The sequence below is a fragment of the Gossypium arboreum genome, chromosome 5, assembly GCF_025698485.1.
Source record: "Gossypium arboreum isolate Shixiya-1 chromosome 5, ASM2569848v2, whole genome shotgun sequence".
NCBI classification, from domain to species: domain Eukaryota; kingdom Viridiplantae; phylum Streptophyta; class Magnoliopsida; order Malvales; family Malvaceae; genus Gossypium; species Gossypium arboreum.
Window position 1 is genome coordinate 3,345,564 of NC_069074.1, and position 23,761 is coordinate 3,369,324.

Consider the following 23,761-nt stretch of genomic DNA (forward strand, 5'->3'; position numbering starts at 1 on the left):
AAGTGGAGAAGTCTTTATATTCTATATTTCAAAATTTTGTCAAATGAAAATTTTGGTCAAAGTATTGGGCAGTCCTATTAATCCCTCTATTAGAAATACATCGATTTACTCTAAGGAATCAAATAAAATCAATTATGTAATATAGTTAAATTTCACTTTGTTGAAAATTATATTTTTCCAATTGCATTTCAACTCCATACAAAAAATCTCATTTAACAAGGGAAATGTATTTAACCAGGTAGGCAGGATTTTGATCCCTCAAAAACAAAACTTGCTATTTTGATTACCTTATAAATAATGAAATTAAAAATAATATATAAAGAAATTACACTTTTACCTTCTAAAAAATTTAATCTATTAAAAATAATAAAATTATATTTTAACCTCTCAAAATTTATAATTAATTTTAGCCCTTCTTAAAAATTTCTAAATTTACTCATTTCAGAATCATAAAAATTTAAAAATATTAATCCTATTAAACAAGAAATAATATTTCTTAAACAGTAAATATGAACTCTATTTTGATTTAATTTTTAATAATATAAGAACTAAATCAATTCATTTAATAAGAGAAAGCTTGATTTAATCATGGTTTAAATAGGTTAGTGATATTGTACTATTTGAAATTTAAAATTTAGTTTTTACACAAAATTTTCAAATCCAATAAAATATCAAAATTTAATGTTTCAAAAGTAAAATATAAGATAAAATTTTAAATTTTAAAAGAGTATAAAACTCTCTAACATATTTAAACCAATTATAGGAACCGCTTAGGTACCTTCACAGAAAATTTTGAATAGGTGGGTTACGGGTTACCCTTTCACATTTCAAGATCCATGAAAGCAATTATGACATGAAGAAGCTGGTATATGCGTACGTAATAATTAAGATATTTTTTCTCATGTTGCATTATTAATAAATGAATTTTTCAAGTACTTGGTCATTGAAAAAATGACAAAAATTTAAGAACAAGTCATGTATTAGTATTAGGTCTGAAATTATTAACAATGAAAAATATGAACAAACAAAAAAAAAAGACACTACAAATAGTTACAAGGAAATCAACAATCATCTGTTGTCATTGTTTGCAGCGGCAATCATCGGGGTTCCAATTGTGAAATCTGAGGGTCATTGAAAGAGCAAATTTCTTGTTGTGATGCAGACGTACTTCCCGTATTTTTATCTGCTTTTACAGAGAAAGCTGGCCTTCTAGGCGTAGTTGCCGCCATTGAAGCATTCTTAAGCATACTGAAAACTTCTAACATGGTTGGTCTATTCTCTGGATTTTCTTGCACACAAAGCAATGCGATTTGCATGCATCTCATGATTTTACAAGTTGAAGATGAATCATCAAGTGATGTATCGATGAACTCTGTCCCTCTTTCATCACTCCACAACTCATATGCCTGCAAATCATTAAAAAAAAAAAAAAAAACCATTAATGTCATCCATTCAGTAGCTTAAATGGGTTTGTTTTTTGCATTTGGAAAGACCTTGAAAGCTTAAACATTAATGAATTCATGGTGATTTAACTTACATATTCAAGAAGGTTTAAGTTCTCCTGTGGGCCATAATAACATGTATTCCTCTTGCCACTTATAATTTGCAGAAGAAGAACTCCAAAGCTGTAAACATCATACTTCATGGAGTATATACCTTTTCTTACATATTCAGGAGGAACGTAGCCACTGAATTGAGATTTGTTTGTCATTAAAATGCTAAGCAATATACACCAAATCAAACAAAAGGAAACCCTGTTTCGAAAAAGGTTTAACTTACTATGTTCCAACAATCCTACCAGTGTTTGCTTCATTTACATCCTTCTTGAAAAGTCTAGCCATCCCAAAATCTGATATCTTGGGGTTCATATCATAATCCAGTAATATGTTGCTAGCTTTTAAATCCCTGTGAATCACCGTAATATTCGAATATTCTTGAAGATACAACAGTCCTTGAGTAACCCCTTCAATGATACTCACACGCTTTTCCCAGTCTAAAACATACCGCCTGACTGGATCTGCAACAACCCCACACTTTTGATCATAGCATCAACTATAAAATTGTGTCCAATATGTGCTTTAAACTAAAATTTAAGACTTAAAATCAACTTAATAGCATACCAAAGAGATAGAGGTCTAAGCTTTTATTTGGCATGAATTCATATATCAGCAATTTTTCCTCCTTTTCTGTGCAATATCCCAACAGCCTTACTAGATTTATATGTTGAAGCCTGGCTGTCAATGTAACCTCATTTTGAAACTCCTCATGTCCTTGAGTAGAAGTTCTGGAAAGTCTCTTCACTGCAATTTCCTGGCCTCTTGGTAATTTACCCTATCAAAATCCAAAAAGGATACTCAATCATCATTTGCTGGTGCCATTGCTTCAGCACTGAATGTAAATGCTATTGACCAACCGTATACTGTTTATGTTACCTTGTACACAGGACCAAAGCCACCTTCTCCAAGCTTATTTGCACTTGAGAAATTATTTGTAGCCCCTTTGATGTTAGCAAACTTGAACACTTGCAAATGAGAAGCATCACTGCCAAAATTTTCAGCAGCTGGTGCATTAATTCTTGGGCTAGGAATGCTTGTTAAAACCATTTCCACTGTAAAAACGAACCAAAAAAATGTACAAGGAAAACTCAGAAAAAGAAAAGAATCTTTCCTTTTATGCATTGCTATCAACCAAAACATTCGCTCCAATTCCTATCCTCAAAGTTGAAGGCCATTTACCTTCTGATTGAACCTTTCTTCTACGCAAATAATACAGTATAGCTACTGCAAGGATAACAATGAGAGATACTGGAAGGATGATTTTAAGCAACAACTGCTGCCTGTTTGATTGGTTTTCCCCTCCTTGAGCTGCCAATGTAGTTTAGCAGCAACATTAATTAGGATCTGTCATCAAAGTTGATGCACTTTTGTTTATCTGCTTTGTTTACTTTTATGTAAAGATTGATTTGGCTAAAAGTTATGAAGGTTGTTTTTAGCTACACAAAACAAGCAAATAGAAACCAAATCCTAACTCTCTAGTGCAGAGTTTTTAAGCTCAAAAATCTTCTGAGATGGTTGAAAATACCTACCTGCCCGTGATAGCACCCAATTATCATCATTGGAAAGCTGAAAAGCTTTGAAACCAATAAGCTTTTTCTCCTTTACATAGGACATTTTTGCTTTGATAGTCTCTACATCATCAAAATTGATCCAAATTGTTGGGGTAGCTAGTAAGTTCACTACATAAGTTGCATTGTATACACTAGTAGCTCCATAACCATAATCTCGAATATATGATTTGATAGCTTTGTAACCCATGGAACCATCAATGTTGACAGCAGGACCTGAAGCTGGTGCACCAATGGCATTATCTTGACTGCTCACCAATTTCCATGCATACCCATGGTAAGGCAAACCCAAAACCAGCTTGCTAGGTGGCATTCCTTTATTTAACCATTCCCTAATCCCAAAATCTGTATTGACATTACTAGATGGATTATACAAAGCAGCATGAAGGCCTGTAAAATTCTCCCTTGTCGGCAAATGATAGTCATATGCCACAACATGAGCCCAATCTACATTTCTTCTTATGGAATCGATTGGATAACTTACCATTTCAATTGTTGGCAAGTAACGAATGGCTAGTGTTAAGATCAATTGCGACTCACCTGGTTGTATCTGCTCTGAATTAATGGCAGCTCGCCACTCATCTAATAAAACACCAATATTAGACAAATCTGTACTGTTAGGCCAGACCCAGAACAAGTCTATGCCTTGAAAACCATAACGCCTAGCTGTTTTTATAGAGGAATCAATGAAAGCCTTCCTTTTAGAAGATGCTGAAACCATTGAAGATAAAACCGAGTCATTAACATTTTCACCAGCAATAGATTTTCCAGTTGCAGATATTCCATTCCAGATGGATAACAGTGGTTTAACCGATGGGTTTCTCCGTTTGACTATGGTTGGAAAAGTAGAAAAATATTGTTGAGAGGCAGACGGGATAAGGAGCTGATAATTTAAGGCGTTCACATCAGCAAAAGCGTATGAAAGATGAGTGAACAAGGCAGAATTTATGTCTTGTATGGGAAATTCACCACTGGCATACCAGTACCCAGCTTTAACCAAAGTTTGTGCCCCGCACAAGTGGAATTGAGAAGGGAATAAGATGAAAAGAAAGAAGAAGATAATTTTGGATGCCATGGAAACTTAAAAGGCAAGATCTCCTACAAAGCTAAAACTGTTCTTCAAAGTCAATATACCATCACGTGTTAACAGTGACTTTCCATTTAAGAGGCTTCCCGATTTGTGAACTGGCAAATACAATATGTACTACACCTACCCTTCACTTGAAAATTGAAAACCACGCTCCAAAGTCCATTCCAAACCCCGTTTTCGAAGCGTTACTACTGTATTAACCGGCCCGTCAATGGTTCCTGCAATGAAAGAGGAAGCCACCGCAGCTTCTTCTACATCGACAAGACTTTGGGTTTTCGTATGTGGCTGTCATAGGACCTAACTCATTCAATTCTATATTGAATTAAGAGAGCAAGGGAGTTCTTTGACATTTGATGATGGACACTTGTATGAAAACAGACAAACAAAAGAAGTAGAAAAGATGTTTTGAGAGCTACCGTTTAGCTAAAATATAATAAATTGTTGAGAGTTTTCATGGATTTTCCGCCATGATATAAAATTAAAAGTTAAAAGGTAGTGGAGCAAGCAAGCTTAGCAGCAGCAGCCTTCTATACACAGAAACAAAAGTAATTACAATCTCGTATTCTAGATGTATATTACGTCAGTTTTTATCTGCATGACACAATGGTTATCGCATAACGACATTTTAGTGTGAATTTTTATTTCTTTTACTTCCGAGAAAAATAATCCACCTACCAAATTTGTGATACATTTTACTTATTATATAAAATTTCTTGAAAGAAACAATCACTAAACTTTAAAAATTAATTTTCATTAATCATAAAATAAACCTAACAAATACTTTGATTTCAACAAATTAAAATTATTTTCTGAAAGAAAAAAAATCATGAAATCAAAAAAGAGCCGTGCCTATTATGCCAGAGTTTTCACAAACAGAACAAAAAATCGGACGGCCAGTAATGATTGAAATTGGACGGCCACAAGGGCTCCTTACATTACCTGTTTATTAGAGAACAAAGGGTTGACTTTCTTTAGAGTCAGCCTATCAACTATTGCCAGTAAATTATAAGCGGGAAAGAGGAGTACCATAAAACAAATGCTTAGCGCGTTTCTCCACGCGCCTACTCTAAGTTTTCTTTGCTCTTCATCTTCTTCCCCTCAACCTCAGCCAAAGCCCCGCCCTTGTCTCTCTTCCATGGCTTCCTCTTCCCTGGTTCGAATCGCTGTTGTTGGTGACGTCGTAAGTTGTCGGTTTACCTCGTCTTTATTGGATCATATGTATCATATTGAAATTTCCTTTCCGTTTATATTTTTTTAGCTTGGGCTTTTTTTTTGAAGCACGATGATTGGAACCTTGAAGAAGATGCAAACGCCCTTCAATTTCTTAAGGTAATTTTTGTTTTATTTATGTTTGAGAAAGATTAAATTTCGTTAAAAAAAAAACCGTCGGCTTTTTAGATAAGTGTAAAAAAAAAATAAAAAAAAAAGCGCTAAGGGTTCTGCTTTAATGTGAAAAATAAAAATAAACATAAGAGGAATTCAATAATATAATTTGCTTATCGATTTGGGTGCTTTTAATTAACTCGGCATTCTAGCTTTGGGAATTTTATTCTCAAATTCCCTGATTACATGTGTTCAATGAAACTGTACAAGTTGCCAGACTACATTTTCACGGATCCCATTGATAGATTTCAAGTTTCCGTTAAATTAAAGATTTGTCTTCTTATTGGGTTTTTTTGGCTTTATATGAACTCTTCTGATGTTTAAAAGTTTCATATGGATCTCAAAAACCTATCTGATAAGAGACTTCGTGGAAATGCAGCCGGATTTGGTGCTCTTCACAGGCAGGTTCCTCTTTCCTCTTTATCCAACCAATGTGTGCTATGATTTTTCACTTTTGGAGTCTTCCCTCTAATATTTTTCCAGATCCAATTGGTGAGTCATGTTGAAAAGAAACATGTATTGTAAGTTGTAACCATGTTGTGGCTAGATTCTGGCGCCATTTCACACTCTCGGATATGTCTGAGACACTCTAGAGTTGTTCATTCATTTAAAAGAAATTAGATAACTGTAGCTTATGTGCCTAAATCAAGCAGCCAATGTCTAGCTCTAGCGCTACCTGAACAACCTGTTACATCCGTCAAGCTTTTGCTTCTCCCCTTTTTTCCTTGTTCACATGCTTTTGCTTCATTCAGGTGATTTTGGTAATGAAAATCTCGAACTAGTTCAAGATGTCGCTGCTCTCAACTTTCCCAAAGCAGTTATTTTGGGGAATCATGATTCTTGGAGCACTCAACAGTTTTCTTCTAAGTGAGTTACTTATGCCCGATGGATTGACTAATATGCCTGTTGGTTGTGTTTGGATTTTGATGTGGTGGTTCTTGTTCATGTCTTAAGTTGCTAGCTATGCATTAGACAATCTAATGATTTCTAATTCAGCACATCTTTTCTTGTTTAGGAAGAAGGATCGAGTTCAACTTCAGCTAGAATGGTGAGCTTTGCTGACCTATAAAAAGGAATTTTGAGAATGCGTGCTTCTGTAATTTTCTCTGTTCCTTTTATTCTTCCATGTTAGATGGTAACTGTGAAAATTTGAGGCTTGGATTAGTCCAGTACATTTGTTTCAAATATCAATATAATCTCTTGGCTATAATGTTCTGTTGCCAAAAGTTAAAAATGCGAACGTATGGATAAGGAATTTGGCTACTGACACAGTTTATTGTATGTGTCATCATATGGTCCTTTTGCATGTTATAATCATTTGTAAGTTGTAGCGTTTGAAGGGCATCAGTTGATAACAATGTTACTTTCACATTATAGTCTTGGACAGGAACATGTAGGTTACAAACGTCTGGACTTTCCTTTACTAAAGCTCAGTATTGTTGGTGGACGGCCATTTTCATGTGGTGGTCAACAAATATTTAGGAAAAGGCTTCTGTCTGCAAGGTAGTATTGCATGGTGGCAGCTGTTTGTTAATTTACTACCTGTTTTGTTGACTTTTCATACTTTTCTCGTGTTGTATGTTGTGTTACTTTTACTCTTTCCCCACAATGACTCACTTTTCTGCAAGGTCGTATTTCAACCTTTGTCTACTATTTCCTTAGATAAATCTTGTTTGGCTTGTCTGTTAATTTTGCAAAACACTCGAATCGGCTTTATTAGATTTAAACTATTCTGTAATCTAACAATCTAATAAGTTAAGCTGGCTGTGCTAATGGGATTGTTAATTGTGGAATTTGGCTCTCGTCTTACAATCTTTATGCATGTTGCAATTTACCAAATTGGAGTGCCATTTAGGTATGGAATCCAAGATATGGAAGGAAGTGCCAAGAGAATCTATGAAGCTGCGCTTGGGACCCCAGAAGATCATCTAGTTATACTTCTTGCACATAATGGACCCACAGGTGTATGGACTTGCCAATTCAATCATTATTTGAGACCAATTGGGTTTTCCTATAAAAGCATTAGGCGTTACTTTTTGCAGGTCTTGGCAGTGAACTGAATGACATTTGTGGAAAAGACTGGGTGTTTGGTGGTGGTGATCATGGTGATCCAGGTAATTTATCAGAGTTAGGCTCCTTTCAATACAGTGTTTTACCTTCCCTTCAAACTAATTTAGTTATCTCACTCTGTTTTGTGCTTGAAAAGACTGGTGGAATAATATGAAGCTGAAGACCAGACGTAGGAGTGTCAAAACTAATAAATCAAATGCCCTTCCTCATGCAACTATGTTTGTCTATGTTTGAAATAGATTAATGGCCCCATTTTGTCAAAGCTAACAAAAATATCTTTTGGTACAGATCTAGCACAAGCCATCTCCCACTTGAAAGAGACTACTAACGTCTCCATTCCACTACTTGTGTTTGGTCACATGCATAAGGAATTGGCACATGGGAATGGTCTTCGTAAAATGATTGTAGTCGGGGCTGACGACATCATATACCTGAATGGGGCCATAGTTCCCAGGGTTAAGAGATCCACAAATGAGACCTCACTGCATGCATCCAATTCTGATGGCACCTACCGAGCCTTCACTTTAGTTGAGATATTGAGTGGACAAGTGAATAAAATCTCCGAAAGTTGGGTGTCTGTTGTTGGAAATGAGACAACATTAGAGGAGGAGCACATACTATTCAAATCGAACGGACAGTCTTCTTGCTGATTGGTGTTGAGTTTGACTTCTTACACTCTTTAGAGACCAGCAACAGAATTAATCTGCTAAAATCTAAATAATAGTCTTGAATCTTGCTTACTAGTCATCCGTATGTAGCAGGAATATGACTTATCTTCACTGGTAAACATTTGTTAATGTGATATGGAGAGTTCTGGTTTATATGTTTGGAAATGATAAAAAAACTGCTAGCTTTCAGCTTGTAGTTTTCTTGACAACCTGAAACAGGGTCCAGGGCGCTCATCCAATCTCTGACTGATTGGATTGTAAATAAAAACAGAGCATTTGATAAAAGGTTATGAACAGCTTGGCTCGAATTTTTTGCTGTTCAACTGGCTGGTTTAACTTTGCAGGGGACTAGATATCATTTTGCTTATGCTCCCTCAAAAGAATCCTATTCTTTGGCAAGAGTGTGGTGAAAGGAAAGACAGGTGGCAACGGTTGACCAATTAATTTATGATTTGATGTGCTCACAGTTTCATCTTGATTCAGTACTCCGTAACCATTTCTATAACGTTGATATATTTTATCTTCTCATAAAATATAGTCATACATACACCTGAAGGATAATATTATCCTATTTTATGTTCAAATACATTGAATTGAGAAAGTAGCGGTACCATAATCTATTTGTTAATGATGGCCAAGGTAGAGAAATGGATTAAAATAATCAGTTATATTTGGCAATGAAAAAGGGATTTGTGCACATGAAAGTGATGATCCATTACCTAGATTTCTTCAATCATGATTATAGGCTTATAGCATATATTGTAAAATATTGGACTCTTTCTTTTGTTAAACACCTTTTAAACAGGTCACTTTTCCTTTTCCTTTTCTTTTTCTTTTATTCTATTGCATATACTTAAAACATATTTTCAGACTAAACTTTATTCTTTCTCTTTAGTCATACTATTATAACACCTTTAACTTAAGACCTGCCTCTTTCTCTTTCTTTTTCATATTTATTTGTGCACCAACTTATCTTATATTCTATGTCCTTTTTGACTCACTCTCTTCCTTTCCTTTGGACCGAAGCTAGATCCAGTTTTCTGTTATCATGACATTTTGTTATTTTCATTATTTCATAATTATGTTTTAAAATGTATTGTATTAATATAAGATCGGTTAGATTCAAATTTCAATTTTAATGTCAATTAATACTTTAAATTAACCGAATTTTTTTTATCACTGACATATTTTTATATATAATAATTTATTTGTACTTTTAGTAAGAGTAATATTGGCTTCTGCATGGACCTGTAGCCTTTTTTTTTATATATATATAATCATTTGAGTGTTAATTAAGGTAGTAATGAATAATTAGATTCAGTTTTAGTAATTGCCGAAGTATAATTATGGGGGGATCTCTCCAAAACCGTTCATTTTCACTAGCTGTGGATATTGATAACATGGCAGAGACATCCTAGGAGGACCACTACCTGTTCCTTGGTAATGCCATCGTCCATTCTTTTTTGAAAGCCGAAAGACAAGACAGGCAAAGGCCAATCAATTAATTTTAGTTTCTCCCAATGTCACTCCATAATCCCCATTTTCACAATTTCACTTCCAACATTCATCATAATTAATTAATTCTGAACTTCAATAATTGATGATACACCTATCTCTATTTAGTTATTAAAACCACTCAAAACCCCCACTTGTTTCTTAGACAATCACTAAATTTACTACAATACTATATTTCATCTCTTTTTCTTTTTCATATAAAAGTCCATTCTTCAGTGGAGACCCAAATGTTAAGTAAAAAGTTGAAGTGAAAAGGAGTAGTAAATTTTGGAGATGACCAAACAGTAAATAAGGTTGTTGGTAAAAATGGTCAAAGTTGGAAGACGCTTGTTACAAAAACATGGGCTGAAACTGAACTCAACAAAGCAACGAAAGGGAAAAGAAATGTCGGATTCTGACAAATTTTTTTATTCATTTTTTTCTGAAATCTTCTCTCCTTCCTAAAGATCCCCACCTGCCTTTGACCGAACCTCAGCCGTCCAAATTTACAAATTTCATTTTCTCTTTAATATCTGTTCCGTCCAATTCTAGAGCACTAGATTTTAAGAACTACCCATTGTTTTGGATAAAGGGAACATTCAACTTTACAATTTAAATGTCAAAAACACCCTTCATTTTTTTAGCATGAATTTGTTATCAGATATTTATAGCTGTTAATTATTATTATAGAAATTTGTTTACATTTTTTTATATTTTATATCCAATTCATTTTTTTGGATAATTGTTCAAAAAAAGACAGCACAATCTTTAATTTCATTCAAAATTAAGATCAAAATACTTAATTAGTAAAGGGTAAGGTGGTAAAAATCCAAAACTAGGTATTGTCAATCAGAAAATGAAGGAAAAAAAAAAGAATCCAGATCATGATGAAGACATCCATGGCTTCTAAGGGTGTATTCTCCATTGCTTTGGGGATGAATTTTTGTTAAAAAGTGCTTTTCTCTTAAAAACAATGAAGAATACATATCATTAGGACAACTTTTTTAACTTTTGGGATGAGCTTTTTTAGAAATGAAAAAGCAGTAAATTTTAGTTTTTTCAGCCAAAAAACATTTTTGGTTGTTATTTTACCTTTTTAACATTACTTTTTTACTTAAAATGTGTTTGATGCTATTATTTTGTGTTCTTTTTCTTGATTATTTAATATAAGTTTTATAAATGTGTTAAAAGTATTAATTAAAAATAAAAAATATTTTTTAAAATAATACAATTGTGCAGTGAATGCTTTCTTTTTTGCCATTTTTTCATCTGTGAGTTGTTAATGAACCCACCTCATTCGTTGACTTTATGTGATCTAATCTTTCTATCAAGCATGCCTTTCATTATATTATAAAGTAGGGCCCATGAATCTATTCTCTGTTTTTTTTATTCAAGGCTTAACCCTTGAATCTAATTGAATCTAAAAAGAATACGAATATAGAAAATAAGAATCCACTTTGAATTCGAATGAAATATATATATTATTGTTATATTGATATTGTTTTTGTTTCCATATATCTCAATTGATCAAATTCGAAGCAATTGCCCTCTTTTGATAACTACCCGAAAGAACCGCTTCAAATAATAAAGATTGTTCTATTCAGATTTTGAGACGAATGAGTGCCCTGTCTATATCAAGACCGCAATCAAATATGTAGAAAATTTTTGCGGGTTATCTAAACTATATATAGTCTAGAGTCCAGCAATAATTGAAAAAAAATTAGGAAAAATATTATGCTGATAAAAAATGAGTGACAAAAAAAGACAGAAAAATTATCGTTACGTTTATCATTATGCTATAAGAAAGAAATCCACTTGTTTAGTTCTTTAGTTCTTAAGGAGCACAAAAGAAAGGATAAAAGGGGAGGGGCCGATTGAGAAAAGAAAAGTAGAGAAAATTTACAAGATATGATCTATCTGTATCTAACGTATCAACTCCAAATATTGCAAATAAAAAGCGAAAGTCTTTATTTCGATTTGATATATGAGATGAATCCAGATTTCGATTTCTTGCTTATTTTGTTCTTGAATTAAGTTGAGCGGTTTTACATTTACAGACGCATAAAAACTATTTTGTGGACAAAAAAGCGTATATATTTAAATATTTAAATATAGTTTATATATTCTAATTAAATTTAATAAATAATTAATATTAATTACTTAGAAATATTTAAAATTAATATTATATATTAAAATATTAACAATAAGTTATAATAAATTATTTTTTATATTTTTACTAAAATATCATAATATTAACTAATTTGAACATTATTTAAATACATATTTGTTACTTTATAATATCATGTCTAAAATAGATATTTTACTTTTCAAAAGTACTTTTTGACAGCAATATCAAACACTTGAATTTTTCCAAAGCACTTCTCAAAAATACTTTTCCACAACACTTTTCAAAAGTATTTTTCAAAAGCAATGAAGAACTGGCAGGTAGGGTAATTGAAAAAAAAAAAAGCTTTTTAGCTAGCAATAGTATAGCTATATTTCTAGGCTTATGTTCTTCTCCAGCAACACTTCCAGCTCAGACCCGCTTAAATCGGATCCAATTATCCTTTGATTCTTCGCCTTTATTTGGATTTTGGCATTTCATCATCCTCAGTGAAACCAAGTAATAAAACAAAACAAAACCCTCCAAAAAGAAAAAACCAAATAAACCACCAATTCACCTATCACCTATCACCTATCACCTATCACCAATCACCAAAACCCAAAAACCAGCCCCCCAACAGAAAATTTGCCTAAAACCGTAACGAAAATTCAAAGACAAAACTCTCAAGGAAACTCAACGGAAACAATACCCTTTCGAACCAAACATCATAAAACAAATTCTCGCCTGCCTGCCTGTAGCCTGTATGTTCATTGCATGTATTGTCCAGTTTCGTATCTGAAGAAAAGGGAAAGAAACTGTGCCTTTCGCTCTCTTCCGTCGTCTTGTTAATGGGGAACGTAACGTCAAGCGTGGCCGCAAAGTTTGCGTTTTTCCCACCAGATCCACCAACGTACGAAGTTTGCAAGGATTCAGATGGAAGGCTGGTTTTGCCGGGGATCAGAGCTGATTTGAACATGGATGTTCATTTGCTCGATACCAAAGGCGGCAATAAAATCGTAGCCAACTATTGGAAACACCCTATTGCCAAGTTAACCCTCTTGTATTCCCATGGCAATGCCGCTGACTTAGGCCAAATGCATGAACTCTTCATTGAGCTCAGAGCCCACCTCCGCGTCAATATTATGAGGTACCTTCCTTTATCTTTTTATTCGTTTCTCATCTTTTGCTTGGATTTTGATTATGTTCAACTCTTCTTCTCTCTTTTTTTGCCTTTCAAGTTTAATGTATTTTGAGTTCGGTAGTTCTGTTTTTGTTTATATGTTTTGTACTATTTTGTTTTCAGCATAAAATTTGTCAGAAGGCTTATGATAATTGCTGTTGAAGCAACATGCTTTTGTCATATGGAATTCTTTTTTAATTTGTTTTTCTTTTTGTCTTCGCATATTTGAGAACCACCAATCTTTTTTGTCAACTTTAAATTATTATTATTATTAAAGCCAATTTCAGCCCATCATTGTTTTGCTTGCTTCAATTACAGGTCGGCCGGCTATCACTTTTCCTCTCTTAAAAAATAAATAATTTGTAATTTTAAGTAATGTTTGAACACAAAGCTTTTCTTTTTCCTCAAAGAGCTTTTCATGAAAATGGCTTCAATTCTGTTTGTTTGCGTTTGACACCCATGTGTTTGACCATATTCGAATAATCTTTTTTAAATATGTAGATAAATATTAAAATTAAGAATACTCACCGTGTACCCATAACATAGAAAATGAATCTTGAATTTTTTTTTTTTTATGTCCAATTATCTTATGAATTGTATGGGAAAAGTAGCTAAAATGGTTTTTTAAAGGTAAAACCTGTTAGATATTATTTATTTATTTATTTTCCTTTCCATTTTGCAGTTATGATTATTCAGGATATGGAGGATCATCCGGTAAGGTAAATGGGTCTTTGGGTTTGTGTTTATTCGTCTTTTCTTTTTCCATGTCTTCATCTTTCCTTTGAGGGTCAACAACACCACAACATTGTGGATTAGTTTTTTTACTTGTATGTCTAAATTTATGTCTGATAAGCTGCTTCTTTTTTTCCTTGAAATTGCGACAGCCAACAGAGCTGAACACATACTATGACATAGAGGCAGTGTACAATTGTTTGAAGAAGGAATATGGGGTTAAGCAGGAAGATTTGATAATATATGGCCAATCCGTTGGAAGTGGACCCACCCTACATTTGGCTTCTCGTTTACAGAGACCAAGGGGAGTTGTTCTTCACAGTGCCATACTTTCGGGCATTAGGGTCCTTTATCCTGTCAAGATGACATTTTGGTTTGATATCTTCAAAGTAAGTTCCAATTTCACCTTCCTCTTAAACTCTATATCTCTTCCTTTCTGCTGCAATCCTTAAAAATCATTTGGTCCGAATTTTTGCAGAACATAGACAAAATACGACGAGTCAACTGTCAGGTTCTAGTTATACATGTAAGCAACCTTTCCATTGCATCATTGTTCTGGTTACTTTGCTTAGTTACTCTTCTTTAATTTTAGTTATACAAATGTTTGCAGGGCACGGACGATGAGGTTGTCGATTGGTACCATGGGAAACGATTGTGGGAGCTTTCGAAGGAAAAGTACGAGCCTTTATGGGTGAAAGGTGGCGGCCATTGCAACCTGGAAACTAATCCCGAGTACATTAAACATCTACGTAAGTTCATAAACACCATGGAGAAGATTTCCATTACGAAACCAGAGAAAGAGCTCGATTCTAAACCTAGTATTACAGAAGAAGAAACTAAACACAATAAATGCTTGAGACTTAAGAAGAAGGTAGCTGGTTCCAAAAAGGAGTGAGGCCTTGGAACAGGTAGATAATATTATTATTCATTTGTCTCCTAGAGTTCATTCACCGAGGGACTGGCAGCCATGGTTCCTTGAGCTTTGATGTTGATCGATTTCTATGAGACATTGTGAGCTGATAGGAGCCATAGATATATGTGGTCTCTTTGATTTTGAACCATTTATGGTCTGATAGAAAAATATCACTGAGAACGTATGGTTCTTGATCTAGGGTTTCGTGTATAATTTTACAAAGTGAAATATAAATGCTCCTCGAAAGTTCCCTGGTCCAAGGTCCAAACCTCCATTGAAGGGGGCCCAATATGTGCATAAATTATTGTATTCTATTTCTACCAATTCTTCAAAATCGGGCCGACCCATTATTTCAATCTTTGTAATAAGCTCATTTGATTCATTAAATTTTATAATATTAATTATTAAAAATAATTTTATAATTAAATTTAAATAATAATTCGATTTGTTAACAAGCTCATTTTATAATTTCTACTTTTATTAATTGATAGTTAGATTATAAGGTTTTTGGTAAACAGGGTTTTGAGATTTGGGTATAAATAGAAGATTGAGTAGTCAAATCTTCTAATTATAATGTTTGGTGGATGGAAGTTTGTAATAACTTGTTGAGCTAAACCTCCAAAATAAAAAATGCAGGGATGAACAACTTTTTTCACAACGGATTGGGAATAAGTTACGTGGAATGATATATCTGATCATACTTGCCTAAAATTACTCTCATTGTCACATGCTCTCAAATCTAATATGGGTGTCAAGATATCAGTATCATCTATGCTCTCATTTTCACTTTCATCTCCAAAATCTAAATCACTAGGAACATGACATAATTATCACTGAGAGTATAGTTTACAATTATATTGATACACTATTAATATTTATCAATTTTCACAAAGTTAATGTTTGCAAATAAGGAACTTAAGAAATTTGTTTATTTAAATTTTCAAAAATATTCTCGATTAATTTCTATAATGGATGTTTTAATTCCTTGGTAATAGTGTTCTATTTCAATAATTTCACCCAATAAAAACTAAGTATTATAAATAAATAAATACTTTACAATAAAATGTATAATGCTCTTATTTGTCATTTTATACATATCAAATTTTCAACTATCAACTATCAACTAAGTTTTACTAAACATTTTTAAATAATCGGTAATTGAATTAGTTGACCAAATCAATTAATGGAATCAATCGGTCAAACCAACCTCTGCAATCAACTATAATAGGCAGTTTCTATAACATAATTTCATTACAACAACACATCTATAACATCATCTAACTGTAACAACTAAATTTGTTGTAAAACCACTTTTATGTTTTATTTTTACCTTCAATAACAAGTTTTCATTTATAACAACAACAATAATAAGGTATTTATTAAATTAGTTTCTATAACAGTCTATTATATTAAAATTTAGTAAAATTAGTTTTAATTTTAAGTGAAACGAAAATAATAAATTTTAGTTAATAAAATGTTTAAATTTTATATAAAAATATATCAATTATATTTTATTAAATGAAAATAATGAAAATAATATTTAATAGATGAAATTATATTTGTAAATTTTATTAAAGATATAATCTAAAATCTCAATATTTAAAAATGTTATTAATATATTATAGTTTTTAATTTGAATTTTTAAAATTTCAAATATGATTTAAATCTCAAATATTGTTATAAGTGTCTCGAATATTGGTATAGGTGTATAATAGTCTTCTCTCTATAACATTCAAAATACTGTTAAACATACAAGGTTGTTATAAAGAGGGTTGATTGTATAGATCTAGAATACATCTTCACCAGGCAAATCGTTATGATCTGCCTTATTCTCATCGAATCAATTACCATTAAAATAAGGATACAAAGTATTGAGATAAATCTTTATAAAGTCAACTCATATATTATTGTGATTGCATATTATTAAAATAAATCAATAAGGATATAATAAGGATAAAATAACTTTGGTAAAATATGCAACAAATAAGAAAAATTTATGAATTATAATATGTTACAAGCACAATTGTAACTATTATTGTAATTGCTCAAAAAAGTGCCTCAACAATCTTAATTATTGTAGAGTTAAAATATGTCTCACTTATTATATCATATAATAACTTTAATTTTTGGCCTGATACTGAATTCAATAATAATAATACAACATTTATACTATTCTCTGTCTTTTAACACGCTTTCTCTCTGTCTTTTGACACGCTTCTTTCTTCTGGGCTTGGTTCTGTGTCTTTTCTTTCTTTTTACTGTTTTATGGTAAGTTGTCTGTTTTCTGTAGAAGGATAATGGAGGATTCAGTTGCTGGACTTTCACTGGATGATGAAGAAGATGAAGTCATTCAACTGGAGGTGGAAGAGACATCTAAAGAGATATCGTATGTAAACTGCTTAGTTGGAGTATTTCTTACTTCTAGTGTTGTGCATTTTCAAGCAATGCGATCAACTCTAGCGAGTGTTTGGCATCCAATAGGGGGTTTCAATCTTAGATCTAGGAAGGGATCGATATTTATTTCGTTTTTATTATGAAATGGATGTAGAAAGGGTAATAAAGAATGGACCTTGGAATTTTAATTCTTATCTTCTTATTCTCCATCGTTTGAAGCTAGGAGAGGATCCTTTAGTGGTTCAATTAAATTGGGTGGATTTTTGAGTTCTTATATATGATATCCCTCTTGGGTTTATGGCAGATTCTGTTGCACATCAGTTGGGAAATTTTATTGGGGAATTTTGTAAGTATTATACTGCTGCAGTTTAGTTGGGACACAAGTGTATAATAAAAATAAGGGTGAAAGTGGATGTTAGAAAGCCACTAAAGAGAAAGGAGAAGATTGCGTTGAAAAATGGAAGAAGATTGTGTTGAAAAATGGCAAATCTGTCTATGTTCGCTTTGAATACAAAAAATTGACCTTATTCTGTTTTCTATGTGAAAGGTTGGGACATAGGGAAAGTTTTTGTCCAACTAGAGTTACACAGCCACAGTCAGAATATGTGTTTAACAGGGATATTTCTCTACGTACACAGTCAAGAAGGAATCAGTCATGGAAGAGTAGATGGCTTATGAAAGATGACAGAGAGAAATCTCCTATTTTTGGAAACCCGATGTTAATGGGGGAAAGAAGGAATGAAGGGATTCTGAATCCAAATTTAGTAAATAAATGAGATAATTGGGTTTCAATCCCAAAAGATTCTGTCTTAGTGGTTGTTAAAGATAAAGGAAAGTCTATGGTTGTTTTCGGCTAATTAAAAAATGGAAGGGCCAGATTAATGAGGATTTTGATAAGGAAATAGTAGCCTATGAGGAAGCAAGTAGCCCAATAGTGTACAGTGATGGTCTAAAACGACCCCGAGTACAATCTACTGTTTCAAGAGTCTCTGGATATGAGGATTCGACTGAAAATTTTGGTACTTCACTGCAGGTACAAAAAAATATACAATCGGCAGGCCTTACTAAACAGGTCAGCCGGGAGCAATGAAACTCCTAAGCTGAAATGTTCAGGGTTTGGGGAGGCTTCGAACTGTTAACCGTCTTTGGCATATGCTGAGAGATATAAATCCCAATGTGGTGTTTTTAATTGAAACAATGCTGCAGGGTTGTAGGATGGAAAAGGTCAGGCGCAAGTGTGGTTTTCTTAATGGAATTGACGTGAATCTGGATGGTAGAAACAGGGGTTTATCTTTAGGATGGAAAAGTGATTGCAAGATTACTCTTCGATCCTTTTCAAGAAGGCACATCAATGTCATGATTGAGGAAGATTTGGAGGGGAATAAATGGAGATGTACGAGGTTTTATGGAGCTCCAGAGGAGAATATGCGTGAAGCTTCTTGGAATTTGTTACGCACATTGAATGACTCCCCGAATATTCTTTGGGTTGTTATAGGGGATTTCAATGAAATTACTTTTTCAAATAAGAAGAAATGTGGTCTTCCAAGAAGGGAAAGGCAAATGGGTCGATTTCGAGAAGTTATGGAGGATCGTTCCCTTACTGATATTGGCTATAATGGACAGTGGTTTACTTGGGAAAGAGGTCGTACACATATCAATAGTATTCGGGAACGCCTTGATAAAGGTATTGTGAATCCTACTTGGTGGGAATTACTTCCCAATTTTAAGTTATCTCATTTGCCACAAGTGTTTTCGGATTATTGTCCTTTATTACTAAATTCGATTACTGGAAACCAACAGCCAAAGTAGTGGCATTTCAAATTTGAGGCTACGTAGCTTATAGAGGAATCGTGTGAAAGAGAGGTGAGTAGGATTTGGGCTGAGAGTCTAGGGGGTGTTCTAAACAAGGTTAAGGAAATGGTGTGGGCCTTGAGGGTTGGTTCCAGAGAATTAAGAAGCAGAAGTTTCTTACGAGGAATGAGTTGGAAAAACTGTTGATTAGTTTAAATAAAGCCATTCTCATAGATGATGTTTTGGGGGCAATAGTGGAGACCAAACTGGAACTTAATATAGTGGCTGTTAGAGAGGAGCTTTATTGGGATCAGAGAGCGAAAGTGAATTGGTTGAAGAATGGGGATAGAAATACAATTTTTTTCCATCAAATGGCAACGGACCGTTGACGGAGGAATAGGGTGAAAGAGTTGGTGGATAGTAAAGGTAATATTCAAGAGAGCAATGCAGATTTATTAGAACTGGCCACTAATTATTTTTAACTCTTTATTTACATCGAAAGGTGTGGATGATCCAAGTTCAATTTTGGAAGGGATTGAAACGTGCATAACTCAACCGATGAACGAGGATCTCGAGAAGGATTTTACTTATGAGGATGTGTGCTTGGCTCTTAAAGAGATGAGCTCGTTAAAAGCTTTTAGAGAAGACGATTTAGGAGAGATTTTTTATCAATGGTTTTGGCATATTGTGGGCAAAGATGTGGCTGATTTCTGTATCGAGACGTTGCATGGGCTCCATAATATGGCTGATATCAATAGTACAAGAATTGTTTTGATTCCCAAGGTTAGTTCGCCTCGTTACATGACTCAATTTAGGCCTATTAGTCTTTGTAATATTCTTTATAAAATAATTTCAAAGATGCTCGCGAATAGGCTTTAAAATATCCTTCATCTGTGTATTGATGAAGCATAAAGTGCTTTTGTCCCGAGAAGACTTATCACTGATAACATCATAGTAGCATATGAAATTTTGCACTCTATGAAGAGAAAAAGAGTCGGACCAAAGGGATCATTTGCGTTAAAGCTTGACATGAGCAAAGCATATGACCGGGTTGAATGGGGTTCTATGTAAGCTATATTTCAAAGAATGGGTTTCTCGGATAGGTGAGTGGAGAATGCCATACGTTGTGTTTCATCGATGTCTTACTCAATGGTTATGAACGGGGAGGTGGGTAATTTATTTTTCCCGTCTAGAGGTATTCGGAAAGGGGATCCTATTAGTCCCTATTTATTTCTCATTTGTAGCGAAAGGCTGTCGGCTCTTCTTGGAATGGCTGCTTCTAAAGGTGCTTTTAATGGATTTCGGGTGAATCGGTATGGTCCACAAATCACCCGTTTATTTTTTGCCGATGATAGCCTTATTTTTAGAAATGCAACAGTTTGTGGGGCTACTGTGATTAAAGACACTTTAAAGGTTTATGCCCAATATTCAGGTCAATAAGTCAATTTTGATAAGTCAGGGATCTTCTTTAGCTTAAATGTTGAACAGAATAGAAGGGAGGATGTGTGCCAGGTGTTGGGGGTTGACTGGAGGAACAACTTGAAAAAATATCTTGGTCTTCCTTCAATGGTGGGACGAAATAAGAGGAGGGCGTTTAGGGAGCTCAAACAGAAACCAACTAAGAGAGTATCAAGTTGGAGCTCGAGATTGCTTTCTATGGGAAGAAAAGAAGTTCTGATTAGAGCTGTGCTTCAGGCTATCCCGCTGTATACCATGAATTGTTTTTTGTTGTCGTCGTCCATGTGTAAAGAGTTAGAAGCATTTTTAGCCCGATTTTGGTGGCAAAAGAAGGCTGGAAGAAAAAGTCTTCATTGGTGTGTGTGGAAAGAGTTGTTTGTGCCAAAGGAATATGATGGGATGGAGTTTCGTGATTTGTCCAAATTTAATATTGTTCTTCTAGCGAAACAGGGATGGCGTGTTATGAAAAATTTGAGTTCACTAATCGCGAGTGTTTCTAGAGCCAAGTATTTTAATGGGTCTAATTTTATGGAGGCTGCGTTAGAAACAAATCCATCGCTTGTATGAAAGAGTATCTAGTGTGCAAAGGGACTTATTGGTTCGGGTTTGAAATGGAGGATTGGAGATGGAACATCGGTGTCAATTTGGCAAGATTATTGGTTGCTAGAGAATGATCAACAGCTTATCACTACCGACAAGGTGGCTAGTATGGATTGGGTGTCTGATTTAGTTCTGTAGAATACTAATTGATGGAATAAAGATGTCATTTATTCGATTTTTGCGAAGGAAGAAGCTGATGAGATTGTGAGTATTCCTATTCTTACAACTAATTAATCAGATAAAGTAGTTTGGTTTAAAGAAAACTCAGGTGTTTACTTAGTGAAAAGTGGTTATAAAATACTATTGGATCCTCCAAATGTCAATGTCAATGAGCAAAAGCTATTCAAGTAGATATGGAGCTTAATGTGTCCATAAAAAATTCGCATCTTAATTTGGAAATTTGTGAAAAATTTTATCCATATCTATCAGAACTTACATTTCATGAGAATGATCACAGATAACAAATGTCCGCGTTGTAGACTGGTTTGCGAGTCATCTACTCATACTGTTCGGGATTGCTCGACTGCTGCACAAGTTTGGTCCAAGTTAAATTTCAAGTGGCCGAATTCATTGATAAATTCCAATTTTAAAGAGTGGTTGAATTGGTTGTTGGAAAGTGTAGACAGTAATAGAAAAGGTGAGATTGCCATTGCAATTTGGGCACTTTGGTTCTCTCACAACAAACATGTTCATGAGAATAAGGTGCAGAGAGTAGATGAGATTGTTACCTTCATTCGGGGTTTTGGATTGAAGTATCGGGCCTGTGCGTTGAAGCTGAAGCAACCCAAGCCAAGATCCAAGGTTAAATAGATGCCCCTTCCGCAAGGGTGGGTTAAGATTAATGTTGATGTAGAGGTCTTTGTAACAAAAAATCATGCAGTTTTAGGCTTCATTATTAGAAATGAAGAAGGTTTCATAATGGGTTCGGGGTTCAAGGGTTATCACCTGACTCATTCGGTAGTGATTGCTGAAGCAATAGCTGTTCTTCATGGGCTTCAATTTGCTCTGGATTGGGATTTAAAAAGGTTATACTGGAGAGTGGTTCTAGGTTGATTGTTCGAAATATTCAACAAACAAGTGAAGACTACTCATAATCAAGACCTTTTACCTGAGATGCGAAGAATTTGGCGGCATTTTCATTCTTGCCAAATCCAATTTATTGCGTGTGAAGATGATCAAGCAGCACATACTATGGCTGTTGAGGGTTTGTGAAATGAAGTAGAATTGAAGATGCGCCTTTGAAAGCTGTAGAAGTCGTCGATTCTGATCGGCGGTCTAGTCGACCTCCATAGACATTTCTTTGTAGCAACGATTGGGTTGAGAAAATATTGAAATATGGATGACCGTCTCAACTATTTTCCTTTTCCGGACAATTCATTGTTGGATTTTGGAAGACTTCGCCGTTTATTGATAGGGATCTTTGATGCGAGAAGAGTCTGGAAATGCTGGGGAAGACGATACTTTTTGTTTTATTTCTTATGTTTTGTTATTTTCTTTTTGTTTACTTTGGGTTTTGTTTGGGATTTGATTTGGACTTCTCTAGTGATTTTCTGGCCCTAATAATAAACGGATTAATTTTCAAAAAAAAAATTTGGCCTAATACCAAGAATATTATATTATAGGCATGAAAGTTTAGGTTTAACTCTAAGCAACCCTTTCCACATCCCCAATTATTAAAAATATTATTTTTAACTTTAAAATATAATACGTTGATTATATTTCTTAAAATAATAATTTTTATTTATAATATATTTGAAATATTTAATGGTAATGATTATATAAATATCATATATTAATTTTTTAAAACAAATTAATTTATTATTATAAATTAATTTTTCATCCCTTGTGATGGATGGATTTAGTTGTATAGATAAATTAAAATATATTATATTCATTTGTTAAAATTTTGTTACAAAATTTACAGCATCTCAAAAATACTATAATTGACAACTTAGAAATAAAATAATATAAATGTTTAATTTTAGAACATTTATGTTAATTATTAATCAAAAACAAACTTTTATACAAAAATTGTTTAATATTATTTGTTTTATAATTTTAGTTAAAAATCTTTAATTTTTAAATATGATTTTTACTTTTTATTTTGTAATTCTTAAAAAATTAAGATTAAATATTTTAAAAAATTAAGATTAAATATTTCTTTTATTGTTTAATATTAATTCAATTTAATTTATTTAAATGACAATTTTAAATTTTAAACATATTTTTATTGTTTTAAAAACTATTATTAATTTTAAATTAAATATTCTTAAATGTTAAACTCTATATATTTTTGAAAGATAAATTTATTAATTCATTCAATTAATGAAACCATACAATTCAAGAAAAAAATAACAAACACTCGTTGTAGATGATGAAGGACAAACTCTATCAACACAACAAAGGTTTTAGTCTCAGCATCAATAAAATATTATGACATATTAACAATGTCTGTGTCACAACTCAAATACGATATATCTAGAGTGATTGCAAGCATTTAATACGATGAATAAATTAACCCCAAATGGTCCAAAGCGGCAAGCAAAAAAAAAATTAATGAAAGTGTTGAAAGAGGCAACCATGAACTGTAAAAAGACATGAATAATACCAAAATATATGTCATTAAAATTTTGATTTTGCCTATATTTAATGACTTGTTTAAATATATTTTAAAATAGAGGTGTGCATGGGTCGAGCCGGGCCCATACAAAATTTTAGGCCCATATTCTAGGCTTGGGCCCTACCCGGCCCGAAATATGG

The 23,761-nt window shown here is 33.4% G+C and overlaps 3 protein-coding genes and 1 long non-coding RNA gene across 9 annotated transcripts; 2 read left to right on the top strand and 2 right to left on the bottom strand.

Moving 5' to 3' along the window:
- Window positions 1-961: 961 nt before the first annotated feature.
- Window positions 962-4,767, bottom strand: LOC108471112 (putative cysteine-rich receptor-like protein kinase 20). Its single transcript, XM_017772702.2, has 7 exons — window positions 3,086-4,767; window positions 2,736-2,864; window positions 2,433-2,608; window positions 2,121-2,331; window positions 1,780-2,017; window positions 1,538-1,688; window positions 962-1,406 (listed from the first exon to the last, which is right to left on the bottom strand). The coding sequence occupies exons 1-7, from the start codon at window positions 4,197-4,199 to the stop codon at window positions 1,098-1,100; spliced, it is 2,328 nt and encodes a 775-aa protein (XP_017628191.1). The 5' UTR covers window positions 4,200-4,767; the 3' UTR covers window positions 962-1,097.
- Window positions 4,768-5,164: 397 nt separating this feature from the next.
- LOC108470653 (uncharacterized) lies at window positions 5,165-8,658 on the top strand. 6 transcript variants are annotated; one of them, XM_017772037.2, is made up of 9 exons: window positions 5,166-5,394; window positions 5,493-5,543; window positions 5,977-5,998; window positions 6,350-6,464; window positions 6,613-6,645; window positions 6,975-7,100; window positions 7,453-7,559; window positions 7,640-7,711; window positions 7,956-8,658. In XM_017772037.2, exons 1-9 carry the CDS (start codon window positions 5,251-5,253, stop codon window positions 8,315-8,317), a joined length of 1,032 nt encoding a protein of 343 aa, XP_017627526.1. In that variant the 5' UTR covers window positions 5,166-5,250; the 3' UTR covers window positions 8,318-8,658. The 6 variants fall into 6 exon arrangements, with proteins under 6 accessions (XP_052884372.1, XP_017627526.1, XP_017627529.1 ...); XM_017772040.2 differs by having other exon boundaries at window positions 5,253-5,394; window positions 5,925-5,998; XM_017772038.2 differs by having other exon boundaries at window positions 5,253-5,394; window positions 5,977-6,089.
- A 3,672-nt stretch (window positions 8,659-12,330) lies between these two features.
- LOC108470410 (uncharacterized) lies at window positions 12,331-15,004 on the top strand. The gene is made up of 5 exons (XM_017771705.2): window positions 12,331-13,080; window positions 13,796-13,832; window positions 13,998-14,234; window positions 14,324-14,371; window positions 14,456-15,004. The coding sequence occupies exons 1-5, from the start codon at window positions 12,782-12,784 to the stop codon at window positions 14,738-14,740; spliced, it is 906 nt and encodes a 301-aa protein (XP_017627194.1). The 5' UTR covers window positions 12,331-12,781; the 3' UTR covers window positions 14,741-15,004.
- Window positions 15,005-16,721: 1,717 nt separating this feature from the next.
- Window positions 16,722-22,552, bottom strand: LOC108470411 (uncharacterized). The gene is made up of 5 exons (XR_001869326.2): window positions 22,110-22,552; window positions 21,947-22,006; window positions 21,730-21,858; window positions 21,438-21,527; window positions 16,722-17,082 (listed from the first exon to the last, which is right to left on the bottom strand). It is a non-coding gene; the product is annotated as an uncharacterized LOC108470411 (long non-coding RNA).
- Window positions 22,553-23,761: the final 1,209 nt, after the last annotated feature.

Excerpts from the sequence above, each read along its gene's own strand:
- LOC108470410 (XM_017771705.2), top strand. The coding sequence starts at position 12,782 with ATGGGGAACGTAACGTCAAGCGTGGCCGCAAAGTTTGCGTTTTTCCCA. Across the intron at positions 13,081-13,795 it reads CTCCGCGTCAATATTATGAG|TTATGATTATTCAGGATATG; the intron begins GTACCTTCCTTT and ends TCCATTTTGCAG. Across the intron at positions 14,372-14,455 it reads GTCAGGTTCTAGTTATACAT|GGCACGGACGATGAGGTTGT; the intron begins GTAAGCAACCTT and ends AAATGTTTGCAG.
- LOC108471112 (XM_017772702.2), bottom strand. The coding sequence starts at position 4,199 with ATGGCATCCAAAATTATCTTCTTCTTTCTTTTCATCTTATTCCCTTCT. Across the intron at positions 2,865-3,085 it reads TTGGGTGCTATCACGGGCAG|CTCAAGGAGGGGAAAACCAA; the intron begins GTAGGTATTTTC and ends CTACATTGGCAG. Across the intron at positions 2,609-2,735 it reads AAGAAAGGTTCAATCAGAAG|TGGAAATGGTTTTAACAAGC; the intron begins GTAAATGGCCTT and ends TCGTTTTTACAG.
- LOC108470653 (XM_017772037.2), top strand. The coding sequence starts at position 5,251 with ATGCTTAGCGCGTTTCTCCACGCGCCTACTCTAAGTTTTCTTTGCTCT. Across the intron at positions 5,395-5,492 it reads TCGCTGTTGTTGGTGACGTC|CACGATGATTGGAACCTTGA; the intron begins GTAAGTTGTCGG and ends TTTTTTTTGAAG. Across the intron at positions 7,712-7,955 it reads TGGTGATCATGGTGATCCAG|ATCTAGCACAAGCCATCTCC; the intron begins GTAATTTATCAG and ends CTTTTGGTACAG.